Source organism: Macrobrachium nipponense, chromosome 7 (genome assembly GCF_015104395.2).
Source record: "Macrobrachium nipponense isolate FS-2020 chromosome 7, ASM1510439v2, whole genome shotgun sequence".
Classification (NCBI taxonomy): domain Eukaryota; kingdom Metazoa; phylum Arthropoda; class Malacostraca; order Decapoda; family Palaemonidae; genus Macrobrachium; species Macrobrachium nipponense.
In genome coordinates, this window is record NC_061109.1 from 41333788 (window position 1) to 41353962 (window position 20175).

The 20175-nt window shown below is 34.9% G+C and overlaps 1 protein-coding gene across 3 annotated transcripts in view; it reads right to left on the minus strand.

The window, feature by feature from the left end:
• Positions 1 to 20175, minus strand: part of LOC135217485 (MAP/microtubule affinity-regulating kinase 3-like) — a 214965-nt gene that overhangs the window by 184853 nt on the left and 9937 nt on the right. For all 3 annotated transcript variants that reach the window (XM_064253418.1, XM_064253412.1, XM_064253409.1), the window contains exon 2: positions 17470 to 17714. In XM_064253418.1, coding sequence (XP_064109488.1) covers positions 17470 to 17544 — 75 coding nt within the window. In that variant the 5' untranslated portion in view covers positions 17545 to 17714. The remainder of the gene's footprint in view (positions 1 to 17469; positions 17715 to 20175) is intronic.

The following is a 20175-nucleotide window of genomic DNA, read 5'->3' on the forward strand; positions in this document are numbered from 1 at the left end:
TATCTATGGTATGCTCTTATATATGTATGTATTACGTGTTAATGTATATATAATATAATATTTATATATATATATATAATATATATAAATAAATATATATATGTGTGTATATAGTAATAATTATATTAACTATATATAATATATATATATTACTATAATATATAATATTATATGTGTAATATATATAATAATATATATATATATATATACTAGAATTAATATTATATATATATATAGTATATAATATATATTATATATAATAAATTATATATATATGATATATATAATATAATATACACACATATATATACATACATATATATATATATATACTTATATATATATATATATATATATATATATATATATATATATATATATATATATATATATATATATATATATATATATATATATATATATATATATATATATAAATATATATATATATATATATATAATATATATATATATATATATATATATATATATATATATATATATATATATATATATATATATATATATATATATATATATATAGATATAATATATATAGATATACTTATAGATATATATATATATATATATATATATATATATATATATATATATATATATATATATATATATATATATATATATATATATATATATATATATATATATATATATATATATATTATATTTATAACTTTATATATATATATATATATATATATATATATATATATATATATATATATATATTTATATATATATATATATAAATATAATATATATATATATATATATATATATATATATATATATATATATATATATATATATATATATATACATACACACACACACACACACACACAGTAGTACCTCGAGATACGAAATTAATCCATTCCGAGGCGCCCTTCGTATCATGAGGTTTTCGTATCTTGGACCACATTTTACATGTAAAATGGCTAATCCGTTCCAAGCCCTCCAAAAACACCCCAGTAAATTTCATAATAAAGCTAAATTGACCCATAAACAATGAAATACTACAACAATTTGGACCATTCAATACGTAACTTAATAAAAATGCAAAACCTGTAAATAAAGTGTATATTATGTACAAGAAATATTATTACTGTAACGTAAAATGTGGAAGCTTACCTTTCAAGTGAGGCTATCTCCGAAAGTGGCGGCAGAGGAGGAGGAGGACAAACGGCAGATACGTACACTTAACTTAATGAAACACAAAAAAATGTCAGAAAAACAAACTAAACTTTACAAAACACATTAACAAAACTGTAACACTTTCTTTACAAAAAAACTTAAAATAAAATTTATTTTGTCTTTTTTTGATTTTAAATTTCTTTTTACTTTTTTATACTTTACGTAATTTCAATTTCTTCACCACAGAATGTATGCCAGTCCATTTACGGAATTTTTCGAACCACCCATGAGAAGTCTTGAACTCTGGGGTTGCCGTTGATGTCCCTTCTCCGCCGTCGTCTTCGGCTTGGGCAATCAAACCGCCGAAAATAGCGCTGGCCTTCTGGCAGATTGCCGTCTCGGTTATCGTATAGCCATCGATTTCTTTGTCCTCGATCCATACAAGAAGCAGCCTTTCCATTTCATTATGCACATGGCTCCTCTTGATGGACAAAATAGTCACGCCCTTGGAAGGTGTAGCTGCTTTGATGGCTTCCTTCTGCTTATGGATGGTGCCTATCGTTGACGGATTTCGGCTGTATTCCTTAGCGATCACACTCAACCGCAAGCCAGCTTCATATTTTTTTATTATCTCCATCTTTGTCTCCATAGAAAGCATTCTCTTCTTTCTGTGAACTTCAGCAACTTTCTTCGGACCCATGACTATATGTACTGTACGTAATCAAGTTACGTATGTAGTACGTATACTAATTAGGTTCTCACAATACGATACAGTAGCACAACGAAATCACTAACGAATTTACGATACTAAACGAAATAGTTGGACCGAACGAATGCTGCATGCGTACGATAAAGCTTCGGGTGCAAAGTGGCCGAGCGAAGGCACGCCACCACATAAGATGCATGATGGGAGGGATGCTGTCCAATAGGAGAGAAGGATCTCATGGCTTGGCTAGCATCAGGAACCAATGGGAGAGCAGGAGGATGGTGGCGAGTCTACTAGAACTAAGATGGCGGCGCGAGTTTCAAAATTGTTATCGGGCGAATCTCGGACTTTCAGAAACCTTTCGTATCTTGAAAACTTTTCGTATGTAGAGCAGTAAAATTTTTCGTGTCAGCTTTCGTAAGTTGAGCCTTTCGTATCTCGAGGTACCACTGTATATATATATATATATGCACAGACTGCTATATAAAATACATAATACATATATACAGCCAAAAAGAAACTGAGACAGTAAAATGCAAGATCTTCATCTAAGGCATTTAGATAACTGCTTTGCAAAATACAACTATGATTAAAGTGGCACATGTATGCAGCCCTTCTAATTGCATATGAAGATTATTATGAACTACTTTGGGTAGGTCTTCAGGTGAGGAACAGCTGCCCAGGATTAACTCGGGCCACAAAACAAATCAAGACAAGGCAAGGCAAGGATCATGAATAAGAATTACCAAAAGTCTTTACTTTCTCTTTTAAATCTTCCATAATCTTGTGCAGGATGTGGTAAGAGATTACAAAGTCCTATGCTTAACTCAATTTTCCTCTGCTTTCAGAATCAAGTTAAAAGGAAAAATGCTCATAAGCAGCCGTCCTCACCAGAGTAACAACATTGTTTATAAAATCCCATGTATGAATATGATCAACTTTATTTGGGCCAGACAAGTAAGCAATGGAACATCATATTAAACTAACACAAATATTCAGTTAGAACTGGCCACAATAACTGTGCTACTTTTGTACCATGAATGGATGGTCCCTAGTACAAGGATGTAAAATCGTTTCCCAAAAATCTCAAGTCCTGCATGAATATAGCTAAGGACCGAAAACTGGCAGAGAGCCCATGTTTACATGTTCTTGACCCACTCAGCAGAGTTCTTTAAAGGAGATTCAAGAGTTATTGAAAAATCTCTGCAAAACCCAGTAATGTTCTGTGCCTTTCCTTGGTAATACAAAGTTCCTCCTTGGGCAAGTGGATTTTGCGCTCGGCTACCAATCCGGTGGTCCAAAGTTCGATTCTCGGCTCAGCCAAAGCGGAACCAGAGGAATCTATTTCTGGTGATAGCAATTAATATCTTGATATAATGTGGTTTGGATCCCAAAATAAGCTGTAGGTTCTGTTGCTAGGTAAACAATTGGTTCCTAGCTATGTAAAAATATCTAATCCTTTGGGCCAGCCCTAAGAGAGCTTAACTTGGTAATACAAAGTAAAATAGGTGAAATCAGCAATTTTTTCCTGGAGGGAGGTAAAAAAATATTAATTTTTTCATAGTCACAGGCCCCCTAGGGCCTCCTCCTGGCCATTTACTGTTCATATTGTATATATTCATCACCTAGCCAACTTTCACTACAGGGTTGCATCACACGACGGTCACTAGAACCTTCATAATTAAACTATATTATGGATGAGCCCCTGAAGTAAACTTACACAGCACTGGCCACTTCAACCACATATACACAAAAGTCTTATTGGTGACGAACAGGAACACTACCAAACAAGCAACTCCATTTATCCATATGTTGCAAACAAACTCGTGCTTCCTGGTTTAAGCTCCTTCATTTCTAATACCACTTTATGTTGCCTATCCAACTCTTTTAAGTCTTATTCTCCTTCCTCCTAGCACTTTAAAACTCATAAATTTTACACGTAGACATCACCCTTCATTCTTTTCACATAAACCACTTGAAAATGGCCACCCAATCAAAGGAGTAAATACTTATCTGATGGGCACTGACAGTTATGGTGGCACAGACCCTAATTAGATTTCTCCCTTCTTTTTCAAGATGAATACTGATTTCACTGCTCCTAAGATTACAACTATTTTCAGAAGTTGGACTTGAAGGTTTTCCATCTGTTTGAGTAAAGGAAACATTGCAGCATGCTTAAGGACTAAGTCTGTCCTCATGCCCTTTCGAATACAGTCCAAATTCACTTCCCGTTTCCCGTTTTATGTTTGGTTTTCCAGCTTTTTTTTCTATGCATCTTTGTGGGTTTGTTGAAGACAATAACCTGATACCAACAATACAGTTTGGGCTTTGTAAAAGCCTTGGTACTTGTGATGCACTCATCAATACCTACTGTCTTGCAGTGCTCCTAATGAGGATTCAGAGGCACTCGTGATTGTTTGGATTTTAGTGGCACTTTTGACGAGGTGAATCATGAAGCACTTACCTACAAGATAAGATTACTGGGAACTGGTGGATGTTACTAATATTTTAAATTAATATTCTTCCTCAAGGTACTGATCTTGGACCTTTGCTATTTATCTACTGTAGTGACATGTGGCAAGGTCTGGAGGAAAAAAAATGCTTGCATAGGCCAATGATACTACTCTTCCAGGTGTTGTTTCTTCTCTCACCTTAGTTTGTGATTGCAGATCCCTTAAATAGAGATCTCGCCCATATTAATGAGTGGAGAAGGCTTGGGGCATTAGCTTAACCTTTCTAAAAATCACACTATGATAGTCCATCCATTTTCCTCTTGATTTACATTTAAATTGTAGTTGCAATTCTCGGTGGCTTTTCAGGACAGTAGGTGTAACTTCAAATGAGTTTGCCTTTTGAGAAGAAAATACCTAACTCTGCTTCCTTTGTTCTTCAAAAAGTTATCATTTAGATATATTTTTGAATGTTTCTGATGAAGGTATTAAAACTACCAGATTATTTTAAGTCTTCCTCTTCTTTGTTTGTTCTCCAATGCAGCCTTTCCAGTGTCAAATATCATCTCAAACTCTTGGATAGCATTATGCTATCAGTCAAGTTTACTTTGCCAGCTCTACATGTTGACTTCTGGCATAGACAAAAGTGAATTAGTTATGTTTGTTACATAAAATGTACTGCAACAACAAACACCCTCTGCACTCTTCTTTACTTGACATAGCTGTATTTGCCCACAAAATTAGGCAGGCTGCTGCTGCAAACATTGTGCTGATCTCTAGTATTATCATGTTTAATACTAGTCAGCTTACTAAGAGTTTTATCTTGGCTATAACTACAAAGTGGCCTCTACACTTAATTAAGCAAACAGCAAATTCATTCCTGCTTTCTGCTGAAGTCTCCTGAAATCAGGTGTATCAGTTTTACTATCTATTTCCACATCATTTATCAATGCTGCTTTTAACTTTTGCTCTGTCTGTAGGCTTACAATTCTTAAAAGTATTATTGTAATTGTGTTCAGAATTACAAAATGACTATGCTGCAAAGGAAAACATGATCATGGTCTAAGACTGGTAAATCTTAGGTCATTCTCAATACAATTTTAATGTATTTGAACTAACTCTTACAACAGAACAGAAGGCATAATCTACAAATTAACACAGGATATTGATACAGCCATGATGTTAATCAAATCAACGGTGACAAATTTTTAACTGTTGCATACAAAATGGTTTTCATTAATTCCTGTATCAAACCTTACTTACTATCCACAAAGGAGCCCTTCATCCAGACATTTCATTTGAAAATAGTCTGCAGAATAGGGGAGAATATGTGCATGGTACTGGTATCTTGTCATTAAAATACTCTCAATACCCATGAAAATAGAGCACTTTATTATGATCAAGTATAGATGGTAGCACCATGATGGGTCAACATATAAATGACTCATGCTGTTATTATTTAAAAGCCCTTTGTGAAGACATTTCCACCAGGATTAAGATCATGAATGAATTCTTATGAGTTCTTAGCAAAGTGTCATGTTTCCTATAGGGAGTACCATATATAACAAGTTTAGGTACTTTAATCTGAAAGAAACTGAACTCTATAGTCAGGCTCAAATGGCTTACCTATCCTCTTTTCCTGAATTCTTGCTGAAAAACTATTCCTTATTTAAAAAACAAAAAACCAGAAAAAAAAAATGCATAAAAAGTAAGAATGACTATTTAAATGTCAAAATACTCTATTTAATGATCAGCCGAGATTTAACCTATCTTCACTAAAGAATGTCATATTGGTTATTTGGGCGTAAAGGATGACTTCCTCAAATCCCAAGATACATGTACATAATTTTGGGAGATAGCTACCACTACTGGATATTTACAACAATGCAGATGATAGCAATTTTCAAAATTCTCCAATGTTGATATTTGTTAAAGGTTGTTGCCATTAGTGGGATGTGGAGTTTCTCAGTTCTTTCTTGCAAGTTTTCAACCACAGCAAAAAAAACTATGGAAGTTAACAAGTCAATTTAAGGACTGAATTCTGGATCAAATTCCTCTTCTAACTGCAGTATTTCTGATAACTCTAATACATGACTAAACTGACTTGATTGGTCAACTTTTTATACAATCCTCTGAATTATACATTCATGACTTCTTCCAGCAAATAAGTTTCCTGGTAAATTAATGAAATGTCATTTGAACATTTTTGTTTGTCCCAAGGTTGAAATCTAAAATAATCACATGAGCTGTTAATTTTTGCTAGAACTGCCAAGTTTATATGTTCCAAGCACTGTACTGTGTATCAGCTTTTATTCTATCAGGGCATTCCTTCAGTACAAGAGAGCATTTCTTTTCAGTAAGACACATTTTTGTAAACTGGCCTCTGTATCATATGTCAACTTACAGGATGTGTCAGTTTGAAATGAAGTAGTAGTTTAATTGGACTGACATTTTCACTGCCATTCTCACGTGTGCAAACATATATTACATATTTTAGACTATTTCTTGCTGGCCTATGAAAATTGTCAGAATACTAGTGTGACTAAACATGGTAGTTGTGTTGACAATTACTACTTCTTTGAAATGATAGTCTACAGCATTGACTCTCATGGAGAAAAAAGGAAAGGTTCTTCATTAAGGGGAATTTACTGTCTCAAAGTCACCTTGAGTAAACCTGAGTTTGCATGGAAGTGTCTCGAACGAAGTGTTCGTGTATGCGTCTGTTCCGATAGGTGGAACCAGCGAGAAATAAGTTTTATCTTTTGAAAAAGTTACTTTTTGGATCAAGGGAAAAAATATAGAATGTAGCAAACCCTGTTCTTTGTTTATTGAAAGTTACAAAATAAGTAACGCATTATGTCACAAACTGTGTGTTAAACTCATTACGTGTTTATGTCATTTGAAGGTGTGGTGGTTTATGAGAAGTTTGTGCATTTGTATATCATTACACCTTCCCTGGGGTTTTCCATAGAATTTTGGGGACATCGATCCAACCCCAGAGTGAAAATGGAGGGTGGCGTGGAAGATCACAAAAGAATTTGAAAACATGGTCATGGAGGAGTAAGTGACACTTTTCCTCACTACTAATCTGTTTTTTATTTTTAGTGATTGGATCTGTCTCTATTATGTGCTGATGCCATGAACCCCTTTTAATTTCATATTTGATTCATGAGAATTATCATCAGTTTGTTTTTCTGGACTCATAAAATATATTGCTATTTCAGTTTTGATGTGTTAATAAGAGCCATAGTTCTGTTGACAGGAACTGTCAATTTGTCGCTCTATCAGCCTCAGTGAACCGAACTATGTATAGACAAAATGAAGAGATGATACTTTTGCTTTGTGACTATTTAAGCAGTTTATTTGTGGGAATTGTTCAGTTACCCGAAACTTTGCTAAACAGTCAGTTTTCTATGTGTCGAATTTTAATGAACGACTTTAGTTTTTTTTTTTTAATCTAGCTGTTCTCGTGAGAGAATCTTGCTTATCTTCGGGAATAGTGTATTTTTGTAGTTCAGTGTTTAATTCAGTGCCCAAAGAAATTTTTGCATTGTCTTGTATGTTGATCAGAGATTTCACGTCAGCCAGGCTACCATATAATGGATTAGTGACTTCACCATTCTTTACACATATAGTGTGTGTATCATAAGATTATTGGCTTGTTGAATAACATTAACTACAGTATTTTCCAATTTCAAGCATTGTCTTGAACTTAAAACCTTAGGCACACAGTAACGTTTGGACTCCATGATTGGTGGCGTCCTTTCCTCGTTTGATGGGAAGCAATGTACTGAGCACACAAATGGTACCACTTTTCCTACCCTGAATTTTGCCGTCTTCCAAGACATGACTCCTGTAACAACCTGTACAGAAGGATATATGTGATATCCTGGCCGATATGGAATGACCCCACAGACTGACTGCACAGTAGAGCCATGCTCTAAGAAAATAAGATTGATTATATTTCCCCCATGTGTAATGGGAAGACCAATAATAAATGCCTTGGCTTCCACAGCCCTAACCATATGATAATGGTAAAATAGGCAGTCCCCAGATATTAGTGGGGGTTCTGTTCTGATGGCTTTATTAAGCAAAAACTGCAGACTACGGATGGAAGAAATTAAAAGGAAAAAGGTACAAATCACCTTTCACCAATGTAAACCTTAAGCAAGATGCTGTTCTGTTCTAATTGAGCCATGAGCAACTCAACATGTAGAGCTGCTACCACAAGTATCCAGGAACAACTGACTGACTTGGGTGGAAAAGGTGTTCTAAATAAGTTCCTCCCGATTGCCAGGAACAATGCATTGCTCTACTTAGCAAGGTCCTGAACATGGTACGGAACAATCACCCCCACTATACAACTCATGCACCCACTTAATGACCTTTTTAAGCCAGAGCAAAATGCTACTGGATCTTTCTTTCTTGTGCTTGCTTGTGCTAATGAACAACAATCATAAATCAGGCCTCAGATGTTAAAAGTCCTCTGTGAACAACAGAGCAAAACTCTTACCAGACAAAATAGCATGTTGTTGCAATCATCATCAAAGAGAGAATATAACATTGTTACTGGATCTCTTCCTAGTGCTTGCCAGTACAATCAAGGGACAATTATCCTACAAGACAACATGTAGTCATGTGCCAGCAGAGCTTTCACTAGACAGTAGATTCTTGTTGCAATCACCACTAAAAAGCCTCAAATGGAGGGGTAAAAAATAAATAAAGTTGAATCTCGTCAGGTTTAAGGTCACCATACACATACAAATTGCCTAACCTCTGCTGCAGAAAGGCTGGCAGGAAGGACTTTTGAAAGTGACACCCTATCTAAATCCTATGTAAAGGACTTACATAAAGCAGGTGGGTGAGGCTGCAGAGAATGACTGTCAAATCCCACCACATAGGTCTGAGTTTACAAAATGAACTAGACTGCTCAATCTCAAGGACATGAAGAGAACTAATACTTTACTGGTATTCAAGAAGTAAAAAGCCTTGACCTTATAAGAAATTAATGTGTGAAAACACTAACAGAGTTTTGGTACCATGTACTTTGAGATGAGAGACATGGAGGGTTGGCTTTCCTCACTTACAGAAATTACCTATAACTGACTAGAACATGGCCAGAAATAACAAACGTCTCCAACTGGAATATTGGTGATTCACAAAAATATTTACGAGGCATTAATAGAAAAAGAGGATGTCAGGAACAAATAACATTAATATCTTCAGTACTACGAGTTGCTCAATCATGGGCTGTAAGAAGTTTTAATAAGAATGAGATTATTTAGTTTTCTGATAACTTTTCTAACTTTAGTTACAATTTATGCTTTGAACTAATATTGTACTTTTTTTTATTCTCATGTTACTGTAACTTAATTTTCTGTTTACGTAAGTTCTTGAGTGGCACTATTTTTAACAGGGCCGATTAATGTTTGGTCATTTGTCTATATTTACAATTCTTAGGGTCAATTACCCAATTCTAAACAACATTAAATACATAAGATGGTAATATTTGGGCCAGTCTGTTTCAGTTTTCATAAACAGCCTTGGTGATTTCAAACACTTAAAATCATGCAACATGGATTAAGCAGAATTAAAAAATTTAATTTTCAAATTTTCAATATCCAAAATTGTGCAATCATTTGATATATCTAAAAACATTAAATTGTATTGTTACTTAGTATAGCATTGTTAACATACTAAGAGGTGATTTTTTTTTAGAAATTCAATTAAAACACTTCTTGCCACTGAAATGTTTAAATAGAATTTATCATTAAGCTCCATTTTTAGCATTTCCAAAGTTATCTTAGTATCTATGCTCAGAGCAATGCATATTTTGAACTAAAAGTCAACGAAGAAAATGTCAAAACTTGATTGAAACAAACTAGAAACCCCTCCACTTATAACACTTCCATACATAATGATTTTTCTAAGCCACCTTTTAAGGAGTAATACAATTTCATCTCAACCTGAATGGAAAATTCAGATGACATTAGTTTAGGTTATAAATTACTCCATATGATATTACTGTTAGCAGTAGGACACCTTGAAGTTCAAGTACAAGCTGTACAATATGGTCTTTGTTAGTCAGATTTTCACTTACAGGAAAGCAAAGAACCTCAAAACTTCTTTATTTCAAATAAAGCAAAATATAGAGTAGAAAATTACATAGATTTTATGAGTAATTCAATAATGGCTGTACTGGATGGATAAATTATCCAATTACATGAAAAGGCTACAACATTTTCTACTGTCATCCATGACAAGACAATGGAACAATGTACTCAAGTATATGCCAACTCCCAATAAGTGGGCAAAAACTTCCAATTACATCCAGCAGGTATCAAAATGTACCCTTATCAGAGCAACATCACTAAGTGTGCTCAGATAATCATTTATACTATATAGGTAACTGCTAATGAAGGTGGTAAGTTATTTTTCTCTTTACCAAACATGTCTGTCTGTGAGTTTGTATCTGTTCCTGAGATATCACATACTTCTGGCTCAACAATTCCTCAGTATCCATCAAATACAAACGTAGACTGGGATATTCTTTGGTGCTTATTAAACAATTAAACATCTAGTTAAGTTCAAAACATAAATTTATAGTTGCCTAGCATCAGAACAAATTTCCTGTTTTCAATACAGTATCTTTTCTTTCCCTGTTAAATAAAAAGAAACAAGCAACAATTTTTCTGGGGAAAAAAAAGTTAACTTACCTGTACAGCCTTGTACAGGAAGTGCCAACAATGTAAAAAAAAAAAAAAAAAAAAAAAAAAAAAAAAAAAAAAAAAAACCATGGCAAATAAATATACCAAGGGCAACAAAATTTGAGTGAAAATATACTGAATAAGTAGTGTACACAATAAAAACATAAGATTAACACAACTAATTAACCACAGAACAAAATATACATAACTAACTTCCACACTGCACTTGTCTAAAGAATGAGAAAAAGAACAAAAGCAAGGAACAGTATAGCTAAATAAAAGGACACCATGAGAGAGAGAAGAGAGAGAGAGAGAGAGAGGAGAGAGAGAGAGAGGAGAGAGAGAGGAGAGAGAGAGAGAAGAGAGAGAGAGCGAGAGAGAGAGAGAGAGAGAGAGAGAGAGAGAGAGAGAGAGAATGACAAGTCCATACTTGTGTTCACACAACAGACATTTGGGTGCAAAATATACATAACATAAAATGGAAAGGATGAATGAAGGAATCAGTGCATGAAACGGGTGCAAAATACAGTGGATGAAGGAATGTGTGTAAAGAAATGGGTGCAAATCCATGAATGACAAGACATTGGAAACTATGTATTTGTGAATGAATTATGAATTTGGGCCTTACAGCTCTGCAATGGGGCCTAGGAGACAATTCAGCATGGGCAGATTAATGTACTGCAGCAGCTTAAAGTAACAGTATATTTCATTATTTTGATTACTATGTGTTTCTTAGTTACACATACTATGTACTCAAAATTAATAGTACTTTTAAACAGCACTTTATGTGCATACAGTACCTGATTATAAATAATGTAGATACGTATAGTTAGACATAGTGACAAGGACCTTAAATGAGACAATTTATTCACAATATACACTAATTTAAGGTGCACAATATCAACAAACATCATCTTCCTCCAAGATTTTTATTCCTTCGCTATCAATGCTACAATACTCATTCCCTATTTTCTATGGGCTGTGCTATGAGCAAGAGCCCATGCTGGCATAAGACCAGCTTAATCTCAAAACATTATAATTTCCTATTTCAAGTCTTTTTATATAACAGCAGACAATATTCATGTTTTACTCAACTATTTTATAAATTGTTTTGCCGTCACACTTGAATATGTTTATTGCAGTTTTTAATGTAATAAATTTATATCTTCTAAATTTCACACACATTGATTCAATTTATACCAAATTTTCATAATGACTTGCCTTTTTTCCCAATATAAACTTGAGAATCAGCCTTTACAAGAGTACTCTCAATAAGAGCTGGAAATGGTCTTTGAAACTTGGTAACAAGGTAGTTGCATGGTGGCAGAAGGGAAATATAGATGTACTGCCCAATAGGGCACTGGGGTTAGCTGAAATTTGATTATGATTAAATCCCTCTGGTTTATCTCTTGGAAAAATGTAAGATACTAAAACATGGTTTTCATTCCAGCAAAACTGGAGGACTGTCAAAATATCTACTCAGTTTCTGATATGTATGAACAAGGGTAGGCTGACTCATGTGTCATTCTATATAGCTTAGCATATGAATTAAAAGGCTGACAGGATCCTCTGCCGATTTATTTCACAACTTAAAACCATACTCTACTGTTGATTCAAGGGTTTAAGGCCATTTTACTTGAGCATGTCACTCCAAGACCTCATGGATTGGCTCTGTATATTATAGGGAGTTTCTATGCATCTAAAAGACAATCCAGACTTATTATTTATGGTTGCATTTTTACCAAAACAGCAGCAGTTAATGAGCTGACATCAAGGCTTGTTACCATTTTGTAAGTTATTAAAACACTCATTACACCAAATAGTTAAGCTATGCTACTGCAGCAGATAATTGTGGAGTTGCTACTCCAGATTTTTTTAATATTTCTGATTGTGAGCACTTAATACAGAAACCCACACCAATCGGACAACTGTCTTGACCTTGTATTCACAGATGTTACAGGGATTGTATCTTGTAGAGAAGGTTCGTTAGAAGGTTCATCTGACCATTACCTGATTAAGGTTAATGTGGCAATGGATTAGGTTGTTCCTGATGTTATCTTTTCAAGAAAAGTATAATTGAAATCCTCAGGCCCAGATGGAGCGATATGTACGCATGCAGAAGTCCTAATATTATTGTGTTTAAATGATCACCCGACTATTATTGAAAGAATTCTTTCTAAAATTTTATTTTTTCTTCGGAGATAAGAAATGGTTCAATACTACATGTAATCTTGCCTACCATGAGAAATAAGCTCACCATTTATGTAGGAAAAATCAATCATACTTTTTATGGTGTAATGTCATTGAGCTTAGAAGTCAAGCTTAGATAGTCTATGAGGTAGCTTATAATTAAAGGCATGAATATCTTGCTCCTTTGTGGTGATGACCATGACCATAAGTGATGATCTACCCTCAAGACATCATTCATTGCCCTAAAACTAAGGAAAAACTTTTGGCTAAAATCTTTGTGAGCAGTGTGTGGCAAGTCTGTGGTGTTGCCTCAGTCATGCTTTCCAGAGTTGAAGTATGTTAAATGGCCTTCAGGTCTAAAGAAGTCGAAACTCTGCTGCTGGGCCTTGATGTTTTGGTGGCATAAACACTATTGGAATCTTGCCTATCTTTTTTTTTTACAACTGCCTATTTCATTGTTTCTGTCTGGAGAAAAGGAAACAATGCTGCATTACCGAATGGACTAAGTCCATCCTCATGCCCCTCTGAGGGCCAATTTCAATTACCCCTATTTTGTCCAAGATGTTTGTGAAGCTACTCTAAAGATCTGTGAAGGTTTGTTGAAGATAATAACCTAACCTTATGTTTGGGTTTTGTAAAGGCATTGGTACTTGTGATCGACTCATCATTATCTACTGTCTTACGGATAGCTTTTAATGAGGGTGCAGAGGCATGCATATTCAGTCAAGAATTTGGTGATGGCTTTGACCGTGTGAATCATGAAGCATTCATCTACAAAAGAAGAATTTGGAATTGGTGGATCTTTTATTATTTTAAATGAATTTTCAATACGCAGAACCCAAAGGGTCTATGTTCACGGCCAGTATGGTAGTTTTTGTGATGTCATTTCAGGTGTCCTTCAAGGTAGTGTTCTTAGACTTTGCTATTTATAATCTATACTAATGACTTGTGACAAGGTCTGGAGAACAAACTTATTGCCTATGCCAATGATGATACTCTTCTAGCTGTTGTTTCTTTTCTATGCTTTAGGTCTGTAGTTGCAGAATCCTTAAACGGAAATCTGGCATATGAATAAGCTTTAGAACATGAAACTTAACCCTTTTAAAACTCTAAGTAAGTTAGTACATCAAGAACACTTTTGCCTTTGCATCCTTATTTTAAGATTTTAAGTACTACTTTCAGTAAGAAATTTACTTTTGAGAACTATAAAATATGTCATCTATGGTGCATCACTGTGCCGTGACTGCATATAATGAGTTAAAAGCCGCATAATGTGTATGATAAAAGATTTTTCCCCAATACAAAAAGGTTAAAAACAGGGAGCTTTTGACCGTTTACACAACGGCTGAAGAGGACTTGCACAAATGGTCTTAAGTTCCATTTTATCCTTTCAGTATTTTAGGAAAATACAGTATCATAAACATTATTGTGGCTTTTACCTCCTTATATATGTCATATTGCTTTCTCCACTTCTCAAAAGGTTGGTATCTTGCTTTAAGTGTTTTAGAATATTTCAGGATGAAGTTATCACCTTCATGTGTTTTAACTCATCCTTTTCCTTGTTTGGAATACTAATCTCCAGTCTGGTCTTCCAATGCTGACTCTCATCTCAAACTCTTGTAAAGTTGTCTTTATTTTACTAACTCTTAATGTTGACTTGTGGCATAGACCAAAAACTGAGGTCATTGTTTGTTGCATAAAATACACAACATAAATCATCCTCTGCATCTTCTTGACACAACATAGCTTTCTTTTTCACAACACTAGGCAAGGTGTTGCTAAGTGTGCGGTTTCCTAGCATCAGGTTTAACACTACTCAATGTAAGAGTTTTATCTTGACTACATCTAAATTCTGGATTAGTGTTCTTAGCATAGTTGTTGAGTTTTCTGACCTCTAAATATCTAAGTGAAGAGCAAACTCCTTCCAGACTTTTTGCAAACACTTCCTGAACTCCAAATGCAATGGTTTTATTTCCTTTTTCCTCATATTTATTGATATATCCCTTGGGGCCCTTTTGATTTATAATCTGACTCTCAATAAGAGTTTTCAGTTAAAGACAAAGAAATTAAGTTCCAAATGGAGACCATAGAAATGTTGCTTAAATAATACTTAGGGGCATTTATAGAGGGCCAGGTTTCTCCAAGATTAAGATAATCTGACACCTCATATCTCAATTCAAAACATGGGTAGCAATTATGTTCCTCTGTAACTGGGGGAGTGGAGACAGTAGTCTGATCCAGTATCATGACCAATCTCAAAGAGCGGAATGTCAGTATGGGATTCCTGGGGAAATATGGGAAGATACTGACTGTAGGCAGTAGGAATGGTGACAGACCACTACAAAAGTGGAAATGTGTTAGCAAATGATCAGTAACTGATTTGAGTAAACTTTATAGATCTGTTCTGCTATGTTCTGCTACGGAACACAGTGAGAATGAGAACGGTAATGAGAGCTGGCGGTCAACTTTTTTACTCTGCCTGCATGGTTCCAAAAACGGAGGCTCCTCTGATCAGATCTCAACTGACTGCTTGCAAACTCAGAAGGGTCCTCCCTCTGAAGTAAATGTCACACTAAACCTTCCCTTGACTGCTTTCATAATTGGGTTATTATTTTTTTTTTATCTAATAGTGTTATGCATAAAACCAAAGATACTTGAGCAGACAGAAACAATCTGAACTATTGTCCCGAAAGCAATCTTGAGAGTGCACATCAGTGAGTGAGCCATAAAACTGCGATAGGGGCTGTGTGATGGTAAACTCAAACACCCACCACGTCTGGCCACAGATAGTGCATGCACCACCCTTGGATGTAGACACTGCCCTAGTATGCAAAAATCTAGATCGCCCACTGTAACTAAGCATGCAAAGAATACACACACAAGATCAACCACTTCTGTAGCTCTATCCCAATAGTTTCCTCCTACAAGAGAGGAACATCCCTGATAATGAACAAGGGAAAACACCCATGAATTAAAAGAAAAATATTAGAATCTTGGATGATCCCCCTAGTAGTCTCAAATACCTCCCATATAGGCTGGGAAAGAAAAAAAAAAAAAAAAAGGATGTAAACACAAAAATAATAAAAAAAAATTAAGGCCATACTTTACAATCCAGTGAAGTACTGTGACTAACCAAAAAACTGAGTCCTTGACCTGACGACAACCAACAAAAAAAGTGAACAGGCGGAACTCTACCACTCACCTACCTGCCATCAATCAACCATCTTGTTACCAAGTTCTAGTGGCCATTTCCAACTTCTATTGTGAATACCCTTATATAATAGGCAAAGGTTTGTACTCGCTGAAGAAACAAACTTGTTTATTGAACTTTATTGATATTACAGTACTATGTTTTATCAACTTGTGAGTGCTTTGCACAGCATAGGCTAAAGTAAATTGCACAGTGAAGCAAATGTTCTGGGATAACCTATGATAGGCTAAGAATACAATTATTCTCGTGACAATATTTTACCCTTTGACGCACACCATCAGGACAATTTAGTAAAGCTAAGAGATTACAATATATAGCTCACTTAATTTCAAATATCTGAATCTAGTATTGTTCCTAATTCAATAAATTGAATCAGGAGTGAAAGTTTACATGGAAAATATCTTAAATGAGATTGAACTACTGCCCTTACTTTCAACTAACATGCATAAATAAAAAAAAAAAAAAACTATTTGTTCAGTACAGATGAGGCCTCTAATACTAAAGCCTTAACATGTTTCCAACAATAATATGTTACAATCAAACTTATTCTACGATGAAGTTGAAATCTACCACAATAATGGGCATTGGCAGTTTATCATTAATTCTCAATGACAGAAAATTCAATTTGAACAAATCCCCCTTCTCACTCCACTTAACCATGAAAGTTCTTTAGCAATTCATCATTAATTCTCATTAACAATAAATTGAATTAGTACATCTCCCTTTTCACTTCACCGAAGCAACCCAAAGTTTAAATTAAAAAACCTGACCTTGTCAAAAAATGTGCATCCTTATGGTTGAACTGGCTGCTGTATTTTGCATTAGAAAGCAAAACAAACTGAATTTTGTGTGAATCAATTAACAATGCCCTTTCTTGCATTAAGAACTAGAAAAAAATTAGTGCATATTATAAAGTGGACAAGCAAAGTTGATAAAACAGGAAGCATCACAGGTTCCTGAAATACAAAGAAGTTTGCAACAGGGACTTCATACAAGTTTCTGCAAGCTAACAAATTAAGGCAACTAGCTTTATTCTCAAATGACACTTACCTTCGACTTGGTGACATGGTCAGTAGGCAAGGCCTCTGGCACTGTTTGAAGAGTGGTACGCACACTTGCAGACATAGCGTTAATTTAGTGCGTACTAAGGATGGCACTTGAGTGGGGCTTGGCTTAGTCTGTGCCAGAGGAACTTTGGGGTGGAATGGCTTGGGCTACCATTCAGTGGCCATGTCACTTGTGCACACCACTAATAATCTGGGATACGCTCACACACGTGAACTACCATCCATAATCTGGGAAAGAAAAAATATAGAATATCAAATAATGTTAGAAAGCCATCAAATAAATGAAATTGCAGAAGATGAGCATCTGCAAGATGATATGACATCACACGAAAAATTCAACACTTGGCAGCTGCTTGCCTGACTTTCTTACTAACATACTGTGTAGCATAAGCAATAACAGAACAGGGTTTCAAAGAATAACATTTTGATACCTTGTCACTTCTTCATTTATAACCATTAGTTTCTTAAACAAGTGGTACGAAGGTAGATAAGTGTCTTTGGCATGTCTGCCTCGATTACAGATTGCTACAAGGGGAATATATACTAACACCTAATTATTTTATCTACATGCTATCCAGATCAAATATTTTTGTTCCTTTCCGATGCAATCATCATCAACATGTCAAAACATGATTTACACACATATAACCTTGCTTATTACTGATCTTCCAATCATCAGGGTGAATAGGGGCTGGCTAGTTCAGACTAGAAAAGATAACCACAAAATTCTCAAGGCCACTAGTGTAACTTCCCATGATCATCAGTAAGAGGAGTAGGAGTATGGGCTTAAGACTTAATAGATGGATTGATCCTCGGGAGTAGTAATAACAGGTTTGGGATGGTGGACAGATTGATCCTGTAGATAAAGGATATTACGCGCCATTGATTTGGAAACAATCGGGCGGGAAAGAGGTGCCGATATTTTTATAGCCTTTTAATCAATAATGGCAACTTTTACACTGGCCAAAATTATGAGTGTGGGCGTCTCAGGACTTCGGTTCTGCTTGTGACTTGAAGGGGGAATGTTCTGTGTCTTTCTCTCACATGAAGTCTTTTAGGAAATTTGCTCATAAATATACCAAGAAGTTGCTATTGTTTTTTGTTCTTGTCTTTTACAATAGAATGTTGGTTGTAAATGTAATTTTACAAAGAAAAGTACAAAGAAATAGGTAGTCCCCAGTTATCGGCACTCGGTTATCAACAATCCGGTTTTATGGCGCTCATCCAGCGCCATAACAGGCCGAATTCCCGTTATTGGTGCCAACAGGTGCCTTATGGCGCCATAAATCATAAATCACTGAGTTTCGGTTAATAGCGGTTTTCGCTTATTGGCACCCCCTCAGGTGAGGGTGCAAGAATCAAGTGTTTTCTTTAAAACATGAAGTATATTACCTACTAACACTTACAATAGAAATGACAGATTAAGGGGGCCGGCCGGCTTATGCCATTCTTTAAGGACAGGACTTTGATATTCATACCACTTAATAAGGTGACTTGGGACATCTCCAAACTGCATATGATTTTCGCCTCTGACCTTGGGTTTTGTGACGCCGGGGCGATTTATCCCAAAAATAGCCATTTTTCAAATTCTATCTCCTCCCTTGATATTTAATATTAAGACCTGGGATTACTACCATATATAGACCTGATGTAGACCTCCAATCGAATAAGGAGTTATTTTTCTAAGTCATTTTTTTGCTAGATATGAATTTTTCATTATGGTAAAAAATAAACCCTATAAATTAGGAAAACTAAATTTATAAAAAAAGACGAAACAAAAATTGGAAAAAAGGGCTTGATTTGATTGTTCTATAATGTCTTTCTGAGTTATATACCAAATTCCAATGTTATAGCTTTAAAACTAAGTGAGAAGATAGATTTTGAAGGTCAATAACTATAGTTTTGAGATACGGGCGTTCAAAGTTTTTCTTCGTATTTTTATAACGACAATGTTAATAAATTATTATTTTTATGAATGTATATTTCTTTTTGTGTATTAATAAACCAAAACTATTTTATTTATCATAATTTAATCATAAATGATGATCCCTTTGCTCATATATCGTAGCTTGGGGCACTCCTTCCTACGCAACTCTCTCTCTCTCTCCTTCACTAACTCGGCTTACTACAGCGAATTTTCCTCTTCCATATGTTAGCTAGATGTTTTCCTATTATTTTCGGTTTTGGCATGATGAAATTCTTGCCGAAACAAAAACAAACAACATAAATGCAAGAGAATGTCAAGAGGTGAAATTCGAAGTTGTACTCTCTTTTTACAAAGAATGTTAATAAATCATGATTATGATGAATTTCATATTCCTTTTTGGGTATTAATAAACCAAAACTATGTTATTTATCATAAATTAAGATCCCTTTGCTCAAAGATCGTAGCCTGAGGGACAGTGTGACGTGTGCTTCAGGCAAGAAAGGGGCGTTTACTTACTACGCAACCCTCCCCCTCTCTCTCTTTACTAACTACGCTAATATCGCATATATTATGATATTCTGTAATCATATTAAGAGCGAATTTTCTTCGTCTTTATGTTGGCGAGATGTTTTCCTTGTCTTTTCCTCACTGGCATGATGAAATTCTTGCCGAAACATAGAGAAACATATGTAAAAGCAAGCGAATGTCAGAGGTGAAACTCGAACGTGTAGACTACTTGAAGTCTGTGCTCGCACTGAATCA